Consider the following 17,829-nt stretch of genomic DNA (forward strand, 5'->3'; position numbering starts at 1 on the left):
AGGCACATACTACTACACTCAGCAACCATTATTTTTTTTCTTTATACCTTTATTTTATTTATTTATTTTTATGTGGTGTTGAGGATCGAACCCACCGCCTCACACGTGCTAGGCGAGTGCTCTACTGCTGGGCCACAATCCCTGCCCCAGCAACCATTATTCTTAATGTATTAAATTGGTATTAAAAAGATAGGAAAAACATTTGTTTTTATTTTGTTAAAGGATAATAAAAGCCAAATTACAGCCAATTGTCAATTGTTAGTTTTTTTACTTTTAATTCTGAAGTACAACAAAAATCAGTTCTGGGTTTTTGTCTTAACAAATGATTATAGTCTTTCCCACAGCATGCTCCTCAGCCACATAAGCCACCGAATGGGGACAGTCTTTCCTATTTGTTGCTTACAATTCCTAAACAATCAATATCTAATATTTTATTTCTGGGTAAGAGAAAAAGCATTTTGGTCCATTAATTCACCTACTCGCTCCTGGAGGACATTAACCAACTCTGCTATTACGAAGACATGAGTGTCATCGATATCTTGAATGATGAACTTCTTCCCCAGGGCATTGGACTCATCCAAGTACAGTAGAAACTGCTTCATGGCAGGATCGCTGGACAGAGGAACATATAATTAGAAGACATTTTGAGTCAAACCACACACAAAGACTTGAGCAAATAGAATTTTTAGGATGATTAAAGTTCTGATTATGCAATTCATTTTATTTCTGCCTCAGTATGAATTATTTACAGATAACTTTGTTCTAGACCTGTTAGTGCACGTTTAAGAGAAAGAGGTCACTGATGAATTTTTCACTTTCAAGGGGGAAAAAAAGAATATTCAAAGCTTTGTAGTTAATAGGACCTAGAGTCAGTTTCCTTAACTGATTAAAAAAAAATGAATTTCCTTACTTATCCATGATGATTACATTTAAGAGCCAATAGTTGTTCAGTTCTTTCCTACGACAAATTAACTTCTGAAATGTTAGTAATTTTGATAAGTCAGGGTATATAGAAAGTTAGATCAGGATTCAAGTCCAACTTCAACACTTACCTCTTCGACCCTGATATGTACTAAACCTTTCAGAGCCTATGTTTCCAACCATATGGGAATACATGTAACAGAACTGTTATGGAAATTAAAGGAGATAAATGCCAAGACAATATTCAGCTTGCAATAGGTACTAGAGTTTTTTCCTTTCAGAAAATTCAGAATCTGAAGGAAATCCTAATAATAAAACCACTTTGAGAACAATTAGAAGTGAATAGAAATAGGTGTGCTGAGAAAGCCCACGACAATAAGCAGAAAAAAATGGGAGCACCAGGCTTAGTGGTGCATGCCTGTAATTCCAACGGCTTGGGAGGTTGAGGCAGGAGAATAGTAAGCTTAAAACCAGCCTCAGCAGCTTAGTGAGGTTCTATCTTGAAATAAAAAAGTGCTGGGATGTGGCTCAGTGGTTAAGTGCCCCTGGGTTCAATCCCTTACCAAAAAAAAAAAAAAAGTGGGAGCTGGAAAGAGATGTAGGCATCTGAAAAGGTAGGAGGAGCAATAGGCTGCAGGGCCAGTGGAGCTGAAGAACATAGAGAAAAGGTATTGAGGAAGCCAAGTGGAAAGAGGTGTGGTGATCAGAGTCAGATGCCAGAAAACGAGATTCTGAGACTGCAACATTGAAGAGGACAGGTCTGGGCATGACTGTGAATGAGTGGCTATAGCATGGCAGAGGACAAGCTCATTGGAGCTCAGGAAATTGAGTGTGGGGTATCAAAAGGACAGTCTACATAGATACTGAAAGCACTAAAGATTAGACAGGAGAGCTATTGAAAAAAAAATCTTCAGAAAAGATTTGGGTGTTTGTGGGTAATTATAAAGAGAATGGCTGATGACTGGCATAGTCTGAGAACCTGAGATTCATGGGTGTTTCTATAGAAAAAGATGGAAGAATTTCTGGAAGTGGTAATGAGGAGTAAGGTAGGTACCAAACCATTTTTTGGCCAAATGGCACAAGATATATTGGAGGATAAAAGTGACCACTTGGTAGAGGAGGAGAAACCTGGTAATGCTGGGATCAAACAGGACCTAAAGAGAAAGCAAGGTTTTGTTACAGGAAAAGAGAATGTTCAGAAGAGGCTCAAGATATAGGGAATTCTGGGCCAGAGTTGTGGCTCACTGGTAAAGCACTTGCCTGGCATGTGTGAGGCCCTGGATTTGGTACCCATCCCCAACCAAAAAAAAAAAAAAAAATGAAATAAAAAATGGAAAAATCCCTGGTACCCATCCCCAACCAAATAAATAAATAAATAAATAAATAAATAGAAATGGAAAAAAAGATCTATATAAAAAAATATATATAGGGGATTCTGCTGTATATCCCAGAAGGCAATGTAAAAAGGATTGGGGGAGGGTAGCAGAAGAAGTAATTTAAAAAAAATGGGCAGAGAGAGCTGTAAGACATCAAGATTCCAAGGGATGAGGGACGGCCTGGAGTCTGCAGCTTTCTGGGTGACTGGCCAACAGGAAAAGTAGGCATAAAGGGCAGAATGAGAATGAATATCTCAAGGTAGAAAGAGCTGGTGATGGATGAGAGAGAAAATGGGGTCTTTGTACAAAGAGATATACAATGGTCAGATTTAAGCAGATACAGAAAATGTTAAATTTCCCATCTTCAGTCTTTCCCTAATTTTGGCAATTACAGAATAAAAATAAATCTGTAAAGCAGTAACACACTACACATTGAAAAATTTCATTGAGGCAAACAAATTAATCACTGACAAAGAGCAATAAGAGAAAAAGAAAATTAAAAAGAGCTTAAAAAGCAATTCTAGAAGGAACCTGGGGCTGACAGCCAGTTTAACAGGGTACATCCAGATGATATTACAGAAAGAAAATGAGGAGGGAAACCAGTTTCCGCTTCCTTAAAACTATAGTTTTCTTACTCAGATTCTTAAAAACAAAACAAAAAATACCAGCATTTCCCTGTTTTCTTGCCTATATATGGAGAAGAGGGTGGGGGTGGGGCTAGAGCAAAGAGTAAAGAGCAATTTAGGAGTAGACATAGGGGAGGGGGGAGGGAAGACAAGATCCCTCAGTTTTAGAGTTCAACCACAAAGCTACACCCTTCCTTTCCTGCAACAAAGAAAAGAGAGGACTCAAGTGGTGACCCTGGTGCCCACTTTACCCTCCAGGGCCTTTTGGTCCTTGACTGTTAAGATAGTTTCAGGCTCTGTTAAGAACCTCAAAATATCCTATAAAAAAATCACACACTCAGCTGTCCTAGAATATACTTTATAATCTTCAAATCAATTACCTTTTCTAACTTCCCAGCATGACTGGAACAAAATCAAGAGTTTAGCTGGGTGTGGTGGCACACACCTATAATCCCTGCAGCTGAGGAGGCTGAGTACCGAAGCAACATAGCAAGACCCTGTTTCTAAATAAAATACAAAATAGGGCTGGGGATATGGCTCAGTGGTCAAGTGCCCCTGAATTCAATCCCTGGTACCCATCCCCAACCAAAAAAAAAAAAAAAAGAGTAGAAAGAATTCAAGTTGATTTTCAAGCATATACTGAAATTGTGGATAACTGTAATGATTTGAAAGACTCTTTTACTATTATTTTTTGTTTAAAGATATTCAATGTTTAGGGGGTGTTTCAATATGAAACGTGAGGCCTTAAAATAGTCTTGTCTTAATAAAGGGATATTCTAATTTTTCATGGAATGTGGGAGAATCCTACTGGCATGGAGAAACGAAACAAAACAAAACAAAACCCCAAACTGAGTTCATATAAATACTTGGCCAATGTCCTGGAATCAGGGATATTGAACAGAAAAAAATGTTTTTGCAAAGGGCAGATATTTTCCTTCTCAAACAACCTTAGTATATAGCTTCTATAAATGTTTCTGGGGAAAAAAACAAATTTACCATGTGTCTACCGAGACTACCAACTCTACAAACTTAACTGGTCAAAGTTGTTAGTACTGTCCACCCAATAAAATAATAATCTTGACTTAATCAATGGTAAATTATCCCTCTGATGATAATTAGGCAACCAGTATATTATTTAAAAATTTTAAAAGCATTTTTTCATAAATAGCACGTTTTAGAAAATGTTACTGAAGGGGCTGGGACTGTAGCTCAGTGAAAGATCACTTGCCTAGCAGGTGTGAGGCACTGGACTCGATCCTCAGCACCACAAAAAAATAAATAAAATAAAGGTATGCTGTCCATTTACAACTACAAAAAAATTTTTAAAAAATTACTGAATATGAAATGGATTTGTTCAATTAAGTTTATTCCCCTCTTATGTTTTTTCCTTTTTCTCTTTTCTTTCCAGTACTGGAAATTTTATATTTTTAAAATTTTGAAGCCTGGGCTGGGGATGTGGCTCAAGCGGTAGCGCGCTCGCCTGGCATGTGTGCAGCCCGGGTTCGATCCTCAGCACCACATACAAAGATGTTGTGTCCGCTGAGAACTAAAATAAATAAATAAATAAATTCTCTCTCTCTCTCCCACCCCCTCTTTAAAAAAAATTTTTTTTTTTTTTTGAAGCCTAATGCACTGCACGCTATAATCTCAACAGCTTGGGAGGCTGAGATAAGAGGATCACAAGCTCAAGGACAGCCTCAGCAATTTAGCAAGACCATGTCTCAAAATAAAAAACAAAAAGGGCTGGGGGTATAGTTCAGTGGTAAATTGTATCTGGGGTCATTCTGCACTACCAAAACTAAATAAATTTGGAGATAGGGTCTCGCTTAATTGGCCAGGTTGGCCTCAAACTTTTAATCCTCCTGCCTCAGTCTCCCAAGTAGCTGGGATTACAGGTGTGTCTCATCATGTCTGGCTCAAATGTTTTCAAAGTCTGGGTTTTGTCTGAACAGATATATGGAGTTGGAGATTAAGGTCTAGCATAATGTATGTATTCAATAAATATTTGGTCCAAGCCATAAGAGAAAGGGACATCAGGGGCGATATTAAGTTAACCAGAGTCACAACTTCTAATTTCCCAGCATGACTTATAGGTTTTACCATTACAAAGACCCACGGTTCTAGGTAGAGTGACGGACTCATCCTAGTCCTAAATGACTCCATTTTGATTTTTTTATCCTGATCTGCTGGCATCTAGTACAGGACCTAACCTCAAAACAATGGCTTCCTGGAAGTTCTACTTAATACTTTATCCACTCTGATTCTCACTGTAGAGATAGAGGCTCTAAAGAAACATTAAACAACCTGGAATTTAGGCTGAGATCACAAACTGTGATTCAATTCTATTAACAAAATTCAACCAGTAAACAAATATTTACTAAGCATCTCCTATTTATCTATCTACCACTCTTTTAGATGCCTGGGAAACTTCAATAAACATGGCTTTATTAAGAAGCAAAGGCTCCAGTAGCTTGAAAGGTTGAAGCAGGAGGACTGAGAGTTCAAAGTCAGCCTCAGCAACATCGAGGTCCTAGGCAACTCAGTGAGACCCTGTCTCTAAATAAAATACAAAACACAGGCCTGGGGATGTGGCTCAGTGGCCGAGCGCCCCCGAGTTCAGTCCCAGGTACCAAAAAAGACTTATAAATAGTGTAAGAAAATAAGACTGGTTTTGCCTTAGGTCTTCCTACTTGCTTCTCAGATAAAATATAGGTTCAGATCAGGTTGGATTAATAATACATATTCCTCCAGATTCTTTTCAGCAATTATGCTGTAAACTAGTTGGAATTTGTACATGTGCAATAAATCTTTGCTGCTGAACAAACTGTATAAGTGCACACAAGGTCTGCTCTAGTACCTGGAATGGGACACAAATGTTTTGTTGGGCATATGCTACTTTTTCAGTAACTGCTGTGGTTGGCTAGATTTGGGAAAATGCTGAATATGAGCCTGGCAGTTGATGGTGGATCTCGAGAGATGTTTTCACTAACCTTGTTTTGACATAAAAATGCAAATTCATAAACTTTTTTTTTGTACTGAGGGTTGAACTCAGGGCCTCACACTTAAATGTTAAGTTCCAGCTTTATCATTAAGCTACACCCCCAGGCCCCTGGCCTTAAATTTCTGGTACCTAATAATCCTTGGGAGGAAAGAATTTTATAACCTAATGCCTTGATTTTTTTCTATACACTGAAACAAGTTCTAAATGGCCACAATAATCTGATTTATTTGCTTAATGTAGTCTGTTAAGTAAAAAATACAGGAGATCATTGTTTTGGACTTAGCTCCTGTACTTAGTAGGCTAAAAATCAAAATGTAGTCACTCATGCTCCTTATAAAAAAATAGTAATCTGTTAATCAATTTTCTCCTCCTTCCTCCTTCTCTACCAGGGATTCAACCAACAGGCATTCTACCACTGAGCTACATTTCCAGTTCTTTTTGAGATAGGGTCTTCCTAAATTGCCAAGCTTGGTCTCAAACTTGTTGTGATCCTCCTGCCTCAGCCTCCCTAGAGTAGCTGAGACTACAGGGGAACATCACCATATCAGCTCTAACCAGTTACTTTCCCATGGATCCAGCTCATTTCCTTTACATGAAAAGGTGAAACTTTTTGACTTAATAAGGATTAAAAAAAAAAAAAGTTTGAAGTTTCTAAGATTCACAATAAGAATGAATCTTCTATAGTGAATTGATGAAAAAGAAATGTTTTGCTTTTGTACCTCAACCCACTACAGTTATGGCCACAGAGTGTGATAAAAGCCTATTTAAGAGGGAGAAGGCATTAAATTTGTGATTAGGTACTATCTGTAGTTTCAGGCATCTACTGGGGTCTTGTAAGTTACTTGCTGAGAATATTGGAACACTGGCCATCTATCACACCACACCATCAAAGAGCTTGCATCAAAAACCACCACTTTGCCAGATGTGGTAGCACACACCTGTAATCCCACTGACTGAGGCTGTGGCAGGAGGATCAAAGGTTTGAGGCCAGCGTCATCAATATAATGAGGCCCTAAGGAACTTAGTGAGACCCTCAAAATAAAAAAGAAAAAAGGCTGGGGACGTGGCCTAGTATTAGATGCTCCGAGTTCAATCCCAGAAAACAAAACACACCCAACTCATGGCTTGTATTCTGTGTTTACCTCATTCTACATCTCATCACCATAGCCAACTCTCCTTCCTGTTAATCTGTTTATGGTTAGTCTGTGAATAGGCTGTAAAATGGACAATGGACTTAATTTTTTTTTTTTTTTTTTTTTTTTGTGGAGGGGAGCACATGCTGAAAAAATACGACTTTGGATATGTTGGATAAAAAAATAATTTCATTTGTTTCATTTTACTTTTTAATGTGGCTCCTACAAAATTTAAGCCTATATATGTAGGCTTAAATTATATTTCTATTGGGTAGTGCCGCTTTAAATGTTGGCACCCTAGGGTTTGGCCTTGCTTCTCCTGAGCCTTACCATCACAGTAAACAAACAGTATGATCATACATCAATGGCTCATATTAGGGCCATAACAAGACAGACGGTAATATTTTTGGACAAGTATGTTCAGGATTTCCAGATGAAAGAATTATTATCATTATTTTTTTTTTAAAGAGAGGGGAGAGAGAGAGGGGAGAGAGAGAGAAGAGAGGGGAGAGAGGGGAGAGAGGGGGGAGAGGGGGGAGAGAGGGGGGAGGGAGGGAGAGAGAGAGAGCGAGAGAGAGAGAGAGAGAGAGAGAGAGAGAGAGAGAGAGAGAGAGAGAGAGAATTTACTTTAATATTTATTTTTTTTGGTTCTCGGCGGACACAACATCTTTGTTGTATGTGGTGCTGAGGATCGAACCCAGGTCGCACGCATGCCAGGCGAGTGCGCTACCACTTGAGCCATATCCCCAGCCCTGAAAGAATTACTGATAGTGCAAACAACCAAGGGAAGACCAATTAAGGTTTTAAGACTGCATGGTATTGAAGCCATAGACTTTAGACTGCTTTGAGTAATTCAACTCTGTCAATCATCATTTTAGTGTGCAAAGGAGTTCAAGAAACCTGATTTTTTTTCCCTTTTTAAAAACCAGTTGGTAATGGGATCGTGCAAATCCTAAAATTCTAGTCAACTCCTGATGGTTTGAGGATATGGCACTAACTATTACTGTATAAGGCCTAATCTAACAAATATGCTACTTCAGATCAAAAATCGTTGGAAATCGTGCCAATTACATCAATTTAACATACACTGAAATTTGGCATCTGGAAGTAACTTAGCCAACAAAATCTCACTTGTTAAATAAGAAAACTGAAGTAGAAAAAGCTTATTTGATTTCATCCAGATTTTACACAGACAGAATTTTAGAAAATGATATATGTAAATCAAGCTTTTATATGTAAATTTAAAACTCATCAAAACTACTAACCATTCTATAAGCACTCCTTTCAAGACGTTGACCATCTTTTTTCCAGTCAGAAGGTGCAGATGACCTCAATAATCCCAATAGAAAGAAACACGAAATTCAGAAGCATCAACTTGAGTATACTTTGGGGATCTGCGTCTGAAATAAGACAAAATATGAAGCGTCCATCAAATTGTGCTAACATTAAAACACACCGACATTCTGACCATTTAACAAAACTAAAATTGTATACCTGAAATGCACAAATACTATTAGCAAACAACTTCTATCAGCAGCCAATTAACGAAACTCCCCTTAGGCATGCCCATCCCAGGTGTAAAACAGGTCCATTACGTAAACCTTTCTCATTCCGGAGAAGGATAAAAAGTCAACTCCCAGAGGAGTTTCACAACGGTAGAGATGAAAGGGCCCTTAAAATTCACACAGTGATTCGGGCTAGGGATGCAGCTGAGTGGCAGAGCGCTTGCCTCACATGCACCAATTGGGTTCAGTCCCCAGTACTGGAAGGAGGAGAAAAAAAATTTACGTAGTGATTCAACAATCTCATTTTAAAGATGAGGTCAAATGAGATTAGGTTAGTTCCCGGCCCCGCTTCAAAGAAACAGTAAAGCCAGGGCTCCAGATCGTGGGCTCCTTTGCTAAACCACCCAGTCTCTCCATGATCTGCGCTCGAAGGAAACTGCCCAGCGTACCCCCAAATTAACCCTCCGGCCCGAACGCCTGGGCGCAGGGCGACACCCCAGAAGGAATCCACGAGGAGACAGCGCGGGACAGCTGCCCGGCACGTCACGAAGGGCTCGAGGAAATGCGCGACAGCGCCCTAACCCCAGCGCCCGGACGACAGGTGCCGGGCCTCTCCTTCGTCTCCGCTCTTTATTCCGAACCCCGCGGTCTTCCACGCACAGCACTCTCCCCTGCAGCTCAGAGGATCGCCACGCACCTCCGCCCACAGACCCAGCGGAGCCTCGGCGTCGCCCACACCGTGCTCCGGCGCGTCTACGTCATCGCGCCAAGCACGCTCTTGTGGGCGGAGCGCGCCGGCGAGAGGCGGGGCGAGCTAGGCCAATGGGCGGGGCATGCAGGGGCGGGGTCACGTGCCGGCTGCCACCTGAGGGGGGATCTCCGGCTGGCAGCCGCTGAGAAGGGTGGTAGCTCCCGCTGGCGGGTTCCGAGGGAGCGGTTGGCGGCAGGCCGAGTCCGCGTGCTGGCAGGTAGGAAGAAGTGGCGGGCTCGTGGGTCGGGCGGGGGCGTCGGTGAAGCCAGGCACGTATGGGAGTGGGGAGCGGTAGCCCGGCACGGCCGGGGCGCCCCCGTGAGGGCGCGCGGCCCCGGCGCGACCTGCGGATCCGCCGCGGGCGTGAGGGTCTCTCTCTGGTCCTCTGAAGCTGGCTTGCTTTTTCTGGTTCGCTGTGGCGCTTCTCTGGTTGCTCCCGAGGCCAGGGGCAGCGTGTCTCCTGGTGCACCATCCAGGTTCTGTTGACAAGATGATGACCAGAAGGAAGCAGCCCATCGGACACTCCTGAACCTGCCGGATCCCAGCTTCTAGCTCCCTGGCCCTGGAGACTGGGGAGACTGGATACCGATTTAGTCTCGAAAACCTGTAACGGTCATTTTAAAGCGAAAGACCACAGAAGGTTCTAAAGTTAGTTCCTTTCTGAAATTCTGATGTGGTCTTAATGGAGCTCTCCATTTTTCCAAGTTGCGGTAGGTTCTTGCTTTCTGTGCATTGGGTTTTGTTGTACTTCTACAATTAAGCTTGTGTAGCTTTTTGCTTCGTGTGTTCTTGTGATCTCTTATGGACCCTTGCTTTCCTACTTATTTCCCTCTTCCCTTATCTCAAATCTTTCCTTTCCATTGGTTCCTATGTCCTTCAGCTCCTTTTAAAATTTGCCTCGTTTAGTTTTTCCCAAGCCTCTTTTCCTTGCTTTTGTTTTTTCCCTGCCGATCTTCCCTCCTTAAGAATCAGCCCTCCATTTCGTGAGTTCCTTTACCTTGAACTTGAGCTCCAGGTGCTGGACGGATGCCTGCACTTTAATGACTTGTGTGTAATCTGAACGCCACCTTTCAAATTGAAACCATTTTCATCATTCTCTTTCATTCTTCAAAACCTGCTTTTCTTCCAAGCATTCAGATTTAAAACCTGCATCCATATTTACTCAAAAACAATCTTTGTACCTGGAATATACCAGGCACTATTCTAGACACTCTGGGTGCAATGGTAAACAAGTAACTAATTTTAGTGGGGGCACAGAGACACACCAGGTAACAAGAAGATACCAGATGGTGATGTGATAGTGACTGAAAGGGCTACATTGGTTAAAAGAAATAGCCTTCAGTTAATATTTCTGAGTAAAACAAAAACAAAAAAATAATATATATTAGCAACAATTCACCAGAAATTTTAATGATGAAGAGGTACCATTCACAATGGCATTCAAAACTGCAAGTGTCTAGAAATAGATCAATTAAAGCTGTCTGGTCCTTTAGGTAGAAAATTGTAATGCTTAATTGAAACACATAAAAGTACACCAAGTAGCTGAACAGATAGATGTACAATATTCATGGATGGGAACACTCAATGCCAAAAAGATAATAGGTTTCTCCAATTCTATACATTCTGTGCAGTGCCAGTGAAAATCACTATAGTTTTCATGGAATTTGACATTCTAAACCTATAATTTATGTGGAAAGTCAAAGTACCAAGAATAGCTAAGTCAATTTCAAAGAAGAAAATTAAATATGGTCCCTCTCTACTAGATATCAAAGCTTAATATAAACTTGTAATAATTAAGACAGTATGATGTTGGTTTGGGGTAAAGGAGATTCATGGAACAAGATACAGCATCTATAAACACACCCATATACATATGGGAGCTTAGTACACTGTTATATCACAAAGTAAGGGGAAAACTGTTCAATAAATGATGCAAAGATACATTAAATCCATTTGGAATAAAGACAGAGTTCTTGCTTCATACCATTTACAACAGTAATTTCTAGATGTATTAAAGAACAATCTGAAATACACATTTTTAAGATATTTAGAAAAAAATGAGACTAGGTTGTCTCTGGGAAAGATTTTTTTGTTTGCTTTGTTGTGGTACTACATATAAGATTTACCATTTTTAGATGTGTGGTTCAGTGATTTAAAAACAAGTTGTAGATGGATGGCATGCCTTTATTTATTTTTTAATGTGGTGCTGAGGCTTGAACGCAGTGCCTCACACATGCTAGGTAAGTGTTTTGCCACTGAGCTACAGCCCCAGCCCTCAGTGATGTTTTTATGTAGCTAGCCCTACTGTTTGCCTTTAGAACATTTTCATCTGCCAGGAAGGATTTCTTAAGTTATAAAAAAAAGCACCTTTAGGGCTGGGATTGTGGCTCATCGGTAGAGCACTTGTCTAGCGCATGTGAGGCCCTGGGTTCGATCCTCAGCACCACATTTAAAAAAAAAAAAAATCACTGAGCCACAACCCCAGACAACAATTTACTAATAAAACAAGGTTTTATAAGTAAGAATGGAGGGCTGAAATAATGTTTAATTTCATTCCATTTTCACTCCAACTAGGGCAATGAAGCTATCTTTGTGAAGGCTCCAGTGACCTTGCTGTGGTTAAATTTAATGGAATTTTTGAATATTTGTTTCATTTTGTTCTCATAGTATCTCCCTTTTTAGTTGTTCTTAATCTCTTCAGAATTACTGCTTTGTTCTCTACTTAAAATAATTGTTTCAGGTTTAATGTAGCTATAGTTTTAATCCTAAAAGATTTTTAAAATAGAAATTGACAAAACTGACTCTAAAATTATGTGGCAGTGCCAAGGACCTTGAATAGTCCATCTTGAACAGGAATAACAAAGATGGAAAACTTACATTACTTAGCTCAATCCTTACTGTAAAAATATAATAATCAAGACTGGTATTTAAGGACAGACAGCTAGATCAGTGGGATATAATAAAAAATCCAGAAATAGGTATACAATATATGATCAACTGATTTTTGAGCAAGGTACAAAATCACTTCAATGGTGAAAAAATTGTCTAAGCAAATTTTATTGGCACTTTCAAATAGCCATATAAAAATAATTCAACCTCAACTCCTGCTTATTCAATACAAAAAAAAATTAACTTGAGATGGGCTATAGACTATACTAAATGTAAAAGCTAAAACAATTTTTTAATAAAATTAGACTGTGACATGAAGTGGGCAACAATTTCTCAAGACACAGAGGGCAATAATCATAAAACAATTGGTGAGACTGTTAATATTAAAACTCCTTTTCATCAAAAGGTATCTTTACAAAAATGAGGGCTGGGGTTGTGACTCACTGGTAGAGTGCTGGGTTTGATCCCTAGCACCACATAAAAATAAAGAAATAAAAAATAAAGGTATTGGGGTTGGGGTTATGGCTCAGCAGTAGAACACTTGCCTAGCATGTGCGAGGCGCTGGGCTCAATCCTCAGCACCACATAAAAAGTAAATAAATAAAATAAAGGTATTGTGTCCAACTACAACTAAAAAAATAAAGTTTAAAAAAAAGAAAGGAATAAACAAATCACAGTTGGAGGAGTTAGTTGTAATGTATATGTATATGTGTGTGTGTATACATATACACACATATGTATATTTGATTAAGGATTTGTTTCTAGAATGTATATAATACTGATAATTCATCCTTAAAATTTTTTTAAATGAGCAAACACTTGAACAGACAGTTCACAAAAAATATGTAAATGGCTAGCAAATATGAAAAAGTGCTCAACATAGTTTGGGGGGAATTTCAAACCAAAATTATGAAAAAATACTATAATGCACACACAGAAAAGGCTAAAATCAAACAGGCTGACAGCATTGTCAAGGATGTGGAACGATTGGAACCCTAATACTCCTGCTTTGTTGGTTGCAATGTAAAATGGTACAGTCATGTTGGAAAAAACTGTCAGTATCTTACAGAGTTAAACATATAACTTCCCTTCCCCAGCAATTCCACTCCTGGATATTTACCCAAGAGATGTGAATACACATGTCTGCAAAAAAAAAGACTTGTATCAGAATACTCATAGCAGCTTATGGTAGGCAGAATACTGACCCCCTCAAAGATGTCCATGCACCAGGCATGGTGGCACACTCCTATAATCCCAGCGGCTTGGGAGGCTGAGGCAACAGGATCACAAGTACAAAACCAGCCTCAGCAACAGCAAGGTGCTGAGTAACTCAGAGATAACCCTGGCTGTAAATAAAATACAAAACAGGGCTGGGGATGAGTGGTTGAGTGTCCCTAAATTCAACCCCGAGTATCAAAAAAAAAAAAAAAGTGTCCATGCCTTAATCCCTGGAATCCCCTGGTTACATAATGTTATATGGCAAAAAGGACTTTCCAGATGGAATGAAGGTTACAGACCTTAAATTGGGAGATTACTTTATATGATCTGGAGTAGTCTGGTGTAATTACATAGTCCCTGAAAGTTAAAGAAGAAAGCAGAAGAGACAGGTGTGGCAATATAAGAAGGACAAACTGTTGTCAATTCTGAGATGTAGGGGGCTACCTGCAAAGACCAGTCAGAGGGCTTTGGGAGCTAAGAGTGGCCCCCAGATAACAACCAGCACGTTAATAAGAACCTCCTTGTTAAAGCTGAATGAACAGAGTTCTGCCAATCACTAGGGAACTGAAATCTGAACGAGTCTGGTAGTGGATTCTCCCCCAGAGCTTTCAGTAAGTGGAAGCAGCCCTGTTAAAACCGTGGTTTTAGTTTCATGGAACTTGGAACAGAAAAATCAGATCTGGAGTAGGAACCTGCATTTTATTAAGTACCTCTGCAGATAGTCCTTTGGACATTTTGAGTAACACTGTTTTATACACTAGTGTTTATTTAAGCAATCATCTGGCCTAAGCCTCCTGAGAAGCTGCAGATGTGTGCTACCACTCAGAGCTCTCCACTATTCTTAATAACTTTATCCAAACCCCTGGCTTCAATTAGTAATGTATGCTGATGTCTCCTACATTTATATCTATAGATTAGTCCTCTGCTGAGCTTACACTGCTTATTGGACATTTTCCCCACTATTTCACAAGAACCTTAATCTCAGCATGTTGAAACTGGAATCCTTTCTGCCAAAATCATTTCTAGCATTTCCCTATTTTGGTTAATATTATCCTGTATACTTAGTAATCCAGGCCAGAAACAGAACCATGTTTGTCTCCTTCCTCTTCTTCATTTCCCACCATTCCTCATTCAAATGATTTATCAGATTTGGTGATTTTCTTAATATGTCATAATTCTGTTTCTTCTTGATCATTCTCAGAGCCACTGTCTTACTTCAAGTACATTTTACTCCTTGATTATTGTTAAAGACCTCCATATTGATTTTTCCCATCTCTGGTTTGGCTCTTCTTCATCTAATTTTCATCTTGTTAATTTTTCTAAAAGCAATTAAAATTTTGATTGATTGATTTCTTAAGATTAATCTTCCAACAACTTCATGTAACTCAGAGAAAGTTCTAGACTTCCCAGCTAGAAGGTACTTTCATGATCTAAGTGACCCCTGCTTTCACACTCTTATTCAAGAGAACAAGTTGGCAGAAAAGTAGAAAGGAAGTGAATACTTGAAAAACACTACCCATCAACTCAACCTAATAGACTTTTGTAGAAGAGTATCCAACAGTAGTAGACTATATGTTCTTTTCGAGTGCATATGGAACATCCATCAAGATAGACCACATTTTGTGCCATAAAACAAACCTTAACAAGATTTGTGAGTTAAACTTATACAAAACCTGTTCTCCAGCCAAAATGAAATTAACATTTGAAATCAGAGATCTAGGAAAATCCCAAATATTGGGGAATTAAATAACATACCTCTGAATATCCCATGGGTTAAAGAAGAAGTCAATGAAATTAGAAAATTTTTTTAAAAAATATTTTTTAGTTGAGGAACTTTTATTTTTATTTTATTTATTTATTTACATGTGGTGCTGAGAATCAAATGTAGTGCCTCACACATGCTAGGCAAGTACTTTACCATTGAACCACAACCCTAGCCCTGGAAAATATTTTTAATTGACTAAAAGAAGATAACCACATGGTGTATTAAAATTTGAGGATACAATGAGAGCAGTATGTAGAGGGACATTTTTAGTATAAATACTTAAATTAGAAAATAAGAAATTACAGATCAGTGATTTGAACTTAGATTTTAAGCAACTAAGAGCCATTTGAAATCAGAGCAAGCAGAAGGCAGAGAAAAAGGTAAAAGCACTATTCAGTGAAATTGATAATAGAAAACAGTTTCAGTGAAACTGAAAGCTTTTTCTTTGATAATATCAGTGGAAGCTGGGCTTGGTGGCATATGCCCCTAAGCACTTGGGAGGATCACTTGAACCCAGGGGTTTGAGACTATCCTGGGCAAGATAGTGAGATATTTCAAAAAAAGGAAGGAATGTAAGTACCAATGAAGTAAACTGTTAGCTGAATTGGCAAAGGTAAGAAAAAGAAGATCCAGACTGCCAAAGTCAGGAATGAAAGAAAGGACATCACTCTAGACCCTAAGACAATATGGAAATACTGTAAGACTTTTTAAGGGAGAAAGAATAAGTAATTCTGCATTAACTTTAAGCATATAGAAGATGGAACATTTACGAACTTATAAGACCAGTGCTACTTTGATGTGGAAATAAGACAGAGACATAACAAGAAAATTAGAGATTAATATCTCAGATGAACTAAGACACAAACATCCTTAACAAAATACTAGCAAGTCAAATCCAACAATATGAAATGTATACTATGTTTATTCATAAAACCTGTATATAAATGTTTATAGCTGCTTTATTCAGAATCATGAAAAACTAAGCAACTCAAATGTTCCTCAACTGGGAATGTATAAACAAATTAGTAAATCTATACAATGGAATGATACCACAGATACAAAACTATGGATGATTCTCAAATGCATTATTAATTTTTTTTTAAATTTAGAAATATTTTTTATTCTAATTAGTTATACATGACAATAGAATGCATTTTGACACATCATACATAAATGGAGTATAATTTCTCATTCTTTTGGTTGTATATAATGTAGAGTTACACAGGTTGTGTAATCATATATGCATATAGGATAATAATGCCCGATTCATTCTACTATCATTCCTACCCCTTACCTACTCCCTGTCCTTCATTCCCCTTTGTCTAATCCAAAATACCTCTATTCTTCCCTAGCCCCCTCTTGTGAAAGCCCCGCCTTATTGTGACTTAGCATCTGCATCTCAGAGAAAACATTTGTCCTTTGGTTCTTTGGGAATGTCTTATTTCACTTAGCATGATATTTTCCAGTTCTATCCATTTACCAGCAAATGCCATAATTTCACTCTTCTTTAAGGGTGAGTGATATTCCAGTGTGTGTGTGTGTGTGTGTGTGTGTGTGTGTGTGTGTGTGTGTGTATATCACAATATCTGTATCTGTCCATCTGTTGAAGGTTACCTAGGTTGGTTCCATAGTTTAGCTATTGTGAATTGTACTCAAGGGCATTTTTATAAAAAGTGAAGGAAGCCAGGTTCAGGCTGTGTGCTGTATGATCCCATTAGGAGACATTCTTGCAAAGGCAAAACTATAGGGACAAATTAATGATTTTCAGAGTGGGAGATATTTGACTATCTCTAAGACAATTTGGAAATTCTACTTAAAACCTTTTAAGGAAGAAAGAATATCAATTCTGAATTAACACAAAAATGTTTCAATTCATAGAACTTTTTGTATTTTGATTTGGCTGTTTGTCTAAACTCTTGGATCTGTACATTTAAAAGAGTAAATATTACCTAAATCATACCTTAAAGATGAAAAATATATGAACAAAAATTGATTTCTCATGTTTCCACCTGAAACAGAGATAACTTCTGGTATTCTTGATAAATAACTCAGGATTCAATTTAAGAAACACTGCTTTAGATAATGAGGAATTATTGAAAGACTTAAATCTTGGGTCATGCTCAGATTAAAAAAGTTGTATTCACTTCAGACAGCACCATCTACCCCCCCTTTATATAGTTCAATAGTGCACAACAAAGTGAAAATTCTAAGTGAAGTGTAGCAGAAGGAGGAAACTGAGAAGGATTAGAAAAGGAAACTCAGCAGAAGTCATAGCACTGAGGAAGACAAGAAGTTACTGAGTCATCAGAACCTGATCAAGACCTGCTTGTGCCAGTTAAACTCTGCTCACCTTAAAAGTGATTATCCCTAAGGGACTACATCTTCAAGGGTGCAGAGACTAGAAAATTTTCTCTCATTAGACTAAAGAAATAGCCTGATCATTTGCTTTTACCAGGAACATGAAAGAATGGAAATTAAAATCTAAATGTGCACCTCTTGTGATTGTGGGGTTAAATTCTCAGTGTCCTTATAGTGCTGGGAATCCAAATGGAATGCATCCATTTGTAATGTCTGTATTACTCTGGCAGGGGTAAATTTGAAACTGCACTATAGACCAGAACATATGGGAATCTCACAGTAGATG

At 38.6% G+C, this 17,829-nt stretch overlaps 2 protein-coding genes across 9 annotated transcripts in view; one reads left to right on the forward strand and one right to left on the reverse strand.

The window, feature by feature from the left end:
* Positions 1–248: 248 nt before the first annotated feature.
* Positions 249–9,364, reverse strand: Gtf2h5 (general transcription factor IIH subunit 5). 3 transcript variants are annotated; one of them, XM_040283490.2, is made up of 3 exons: positions 9,260–9,364; positions 8,323–8,457; positions 249–612 (listed from the first exon to the last, which is right to left on the reverse strand). In XM_040283490.2, exons 2-3 carry the CDS (start codon positions 8,355–8,357, stop codon positions 432–434), a joined length of 216 nt encoding a protein of 71 aa, XP_040139424.1. In that variant the 5' UTR covers positions 8,358–8,457; positions 9,260–9,364; the 3' UTR covers positions 249–431. The 3 variants fall into 3 exon arrangements, with proteins under 3 accessions (XP_040139424.1, XP_040139425.1, XP_005321458.1); XM_040283491.2 differs by having other exon boundaries at positions 9,145–9,312; XM_005321401.5 differs by having other exon boundaries at positions 9,012–9,312.
* A 9-nt stretch (positions 9,365–9,373) lies between these two features.
* Positions 9,374–17,829, forward strand: part of Serac1 (serine active site containing 1) — a 62,054-nt gene continuing 53,598 nt past the window's right edge. For 5 of the 6 annotated variants that reach the window (XM_005321399.5, XM_040283486.2, XM_078018831.1 and 2 more), the window contains exon 1: positions 9,374–9,530. The gene's annotated coding sequence lies outside the window, so the exon portion shown is untranslated. Of the gene's footprint in view, positions 9,531–9,635; positions 10,024–17,829 lie in introns of those variants that run through there. The other variant, XM_040283484.2, reaches the window with a different exon arrangement.

Source organism: Ictidomys tridecemlineatus, chromosome 8, assembly GCF_052094955.1.
Source record: "Ictidomys tridecemlineatus isolate mIctTri1 chromosome 8, mIctTri1.hap1, whole genome shotgun sequence".
In the NCBI taxonomy this organism is placed as follows: domain Eukaryota; kingdom Metazoa; phylum Chordata; class Mammalia; order Rodentia; family Sciuridae; genus Ictidomys; species Ictidomys tridecemlineatus.

Coding starts and splice junctions, on each gene's coding strand:
- Gtf2h5 (XM_040283490.2), bottom strand. CDS start 8,357: ATGGTCAACGTCTTGAAAGGAGTGCTTATAGAATG. Junction 613..8,322: donor AAAGGAGTGCTTATAGAATG/GTTAGTAGTTTT, acceptor TCCTCTGTCCAG/CGATCCTGCCATGAAGCAGT.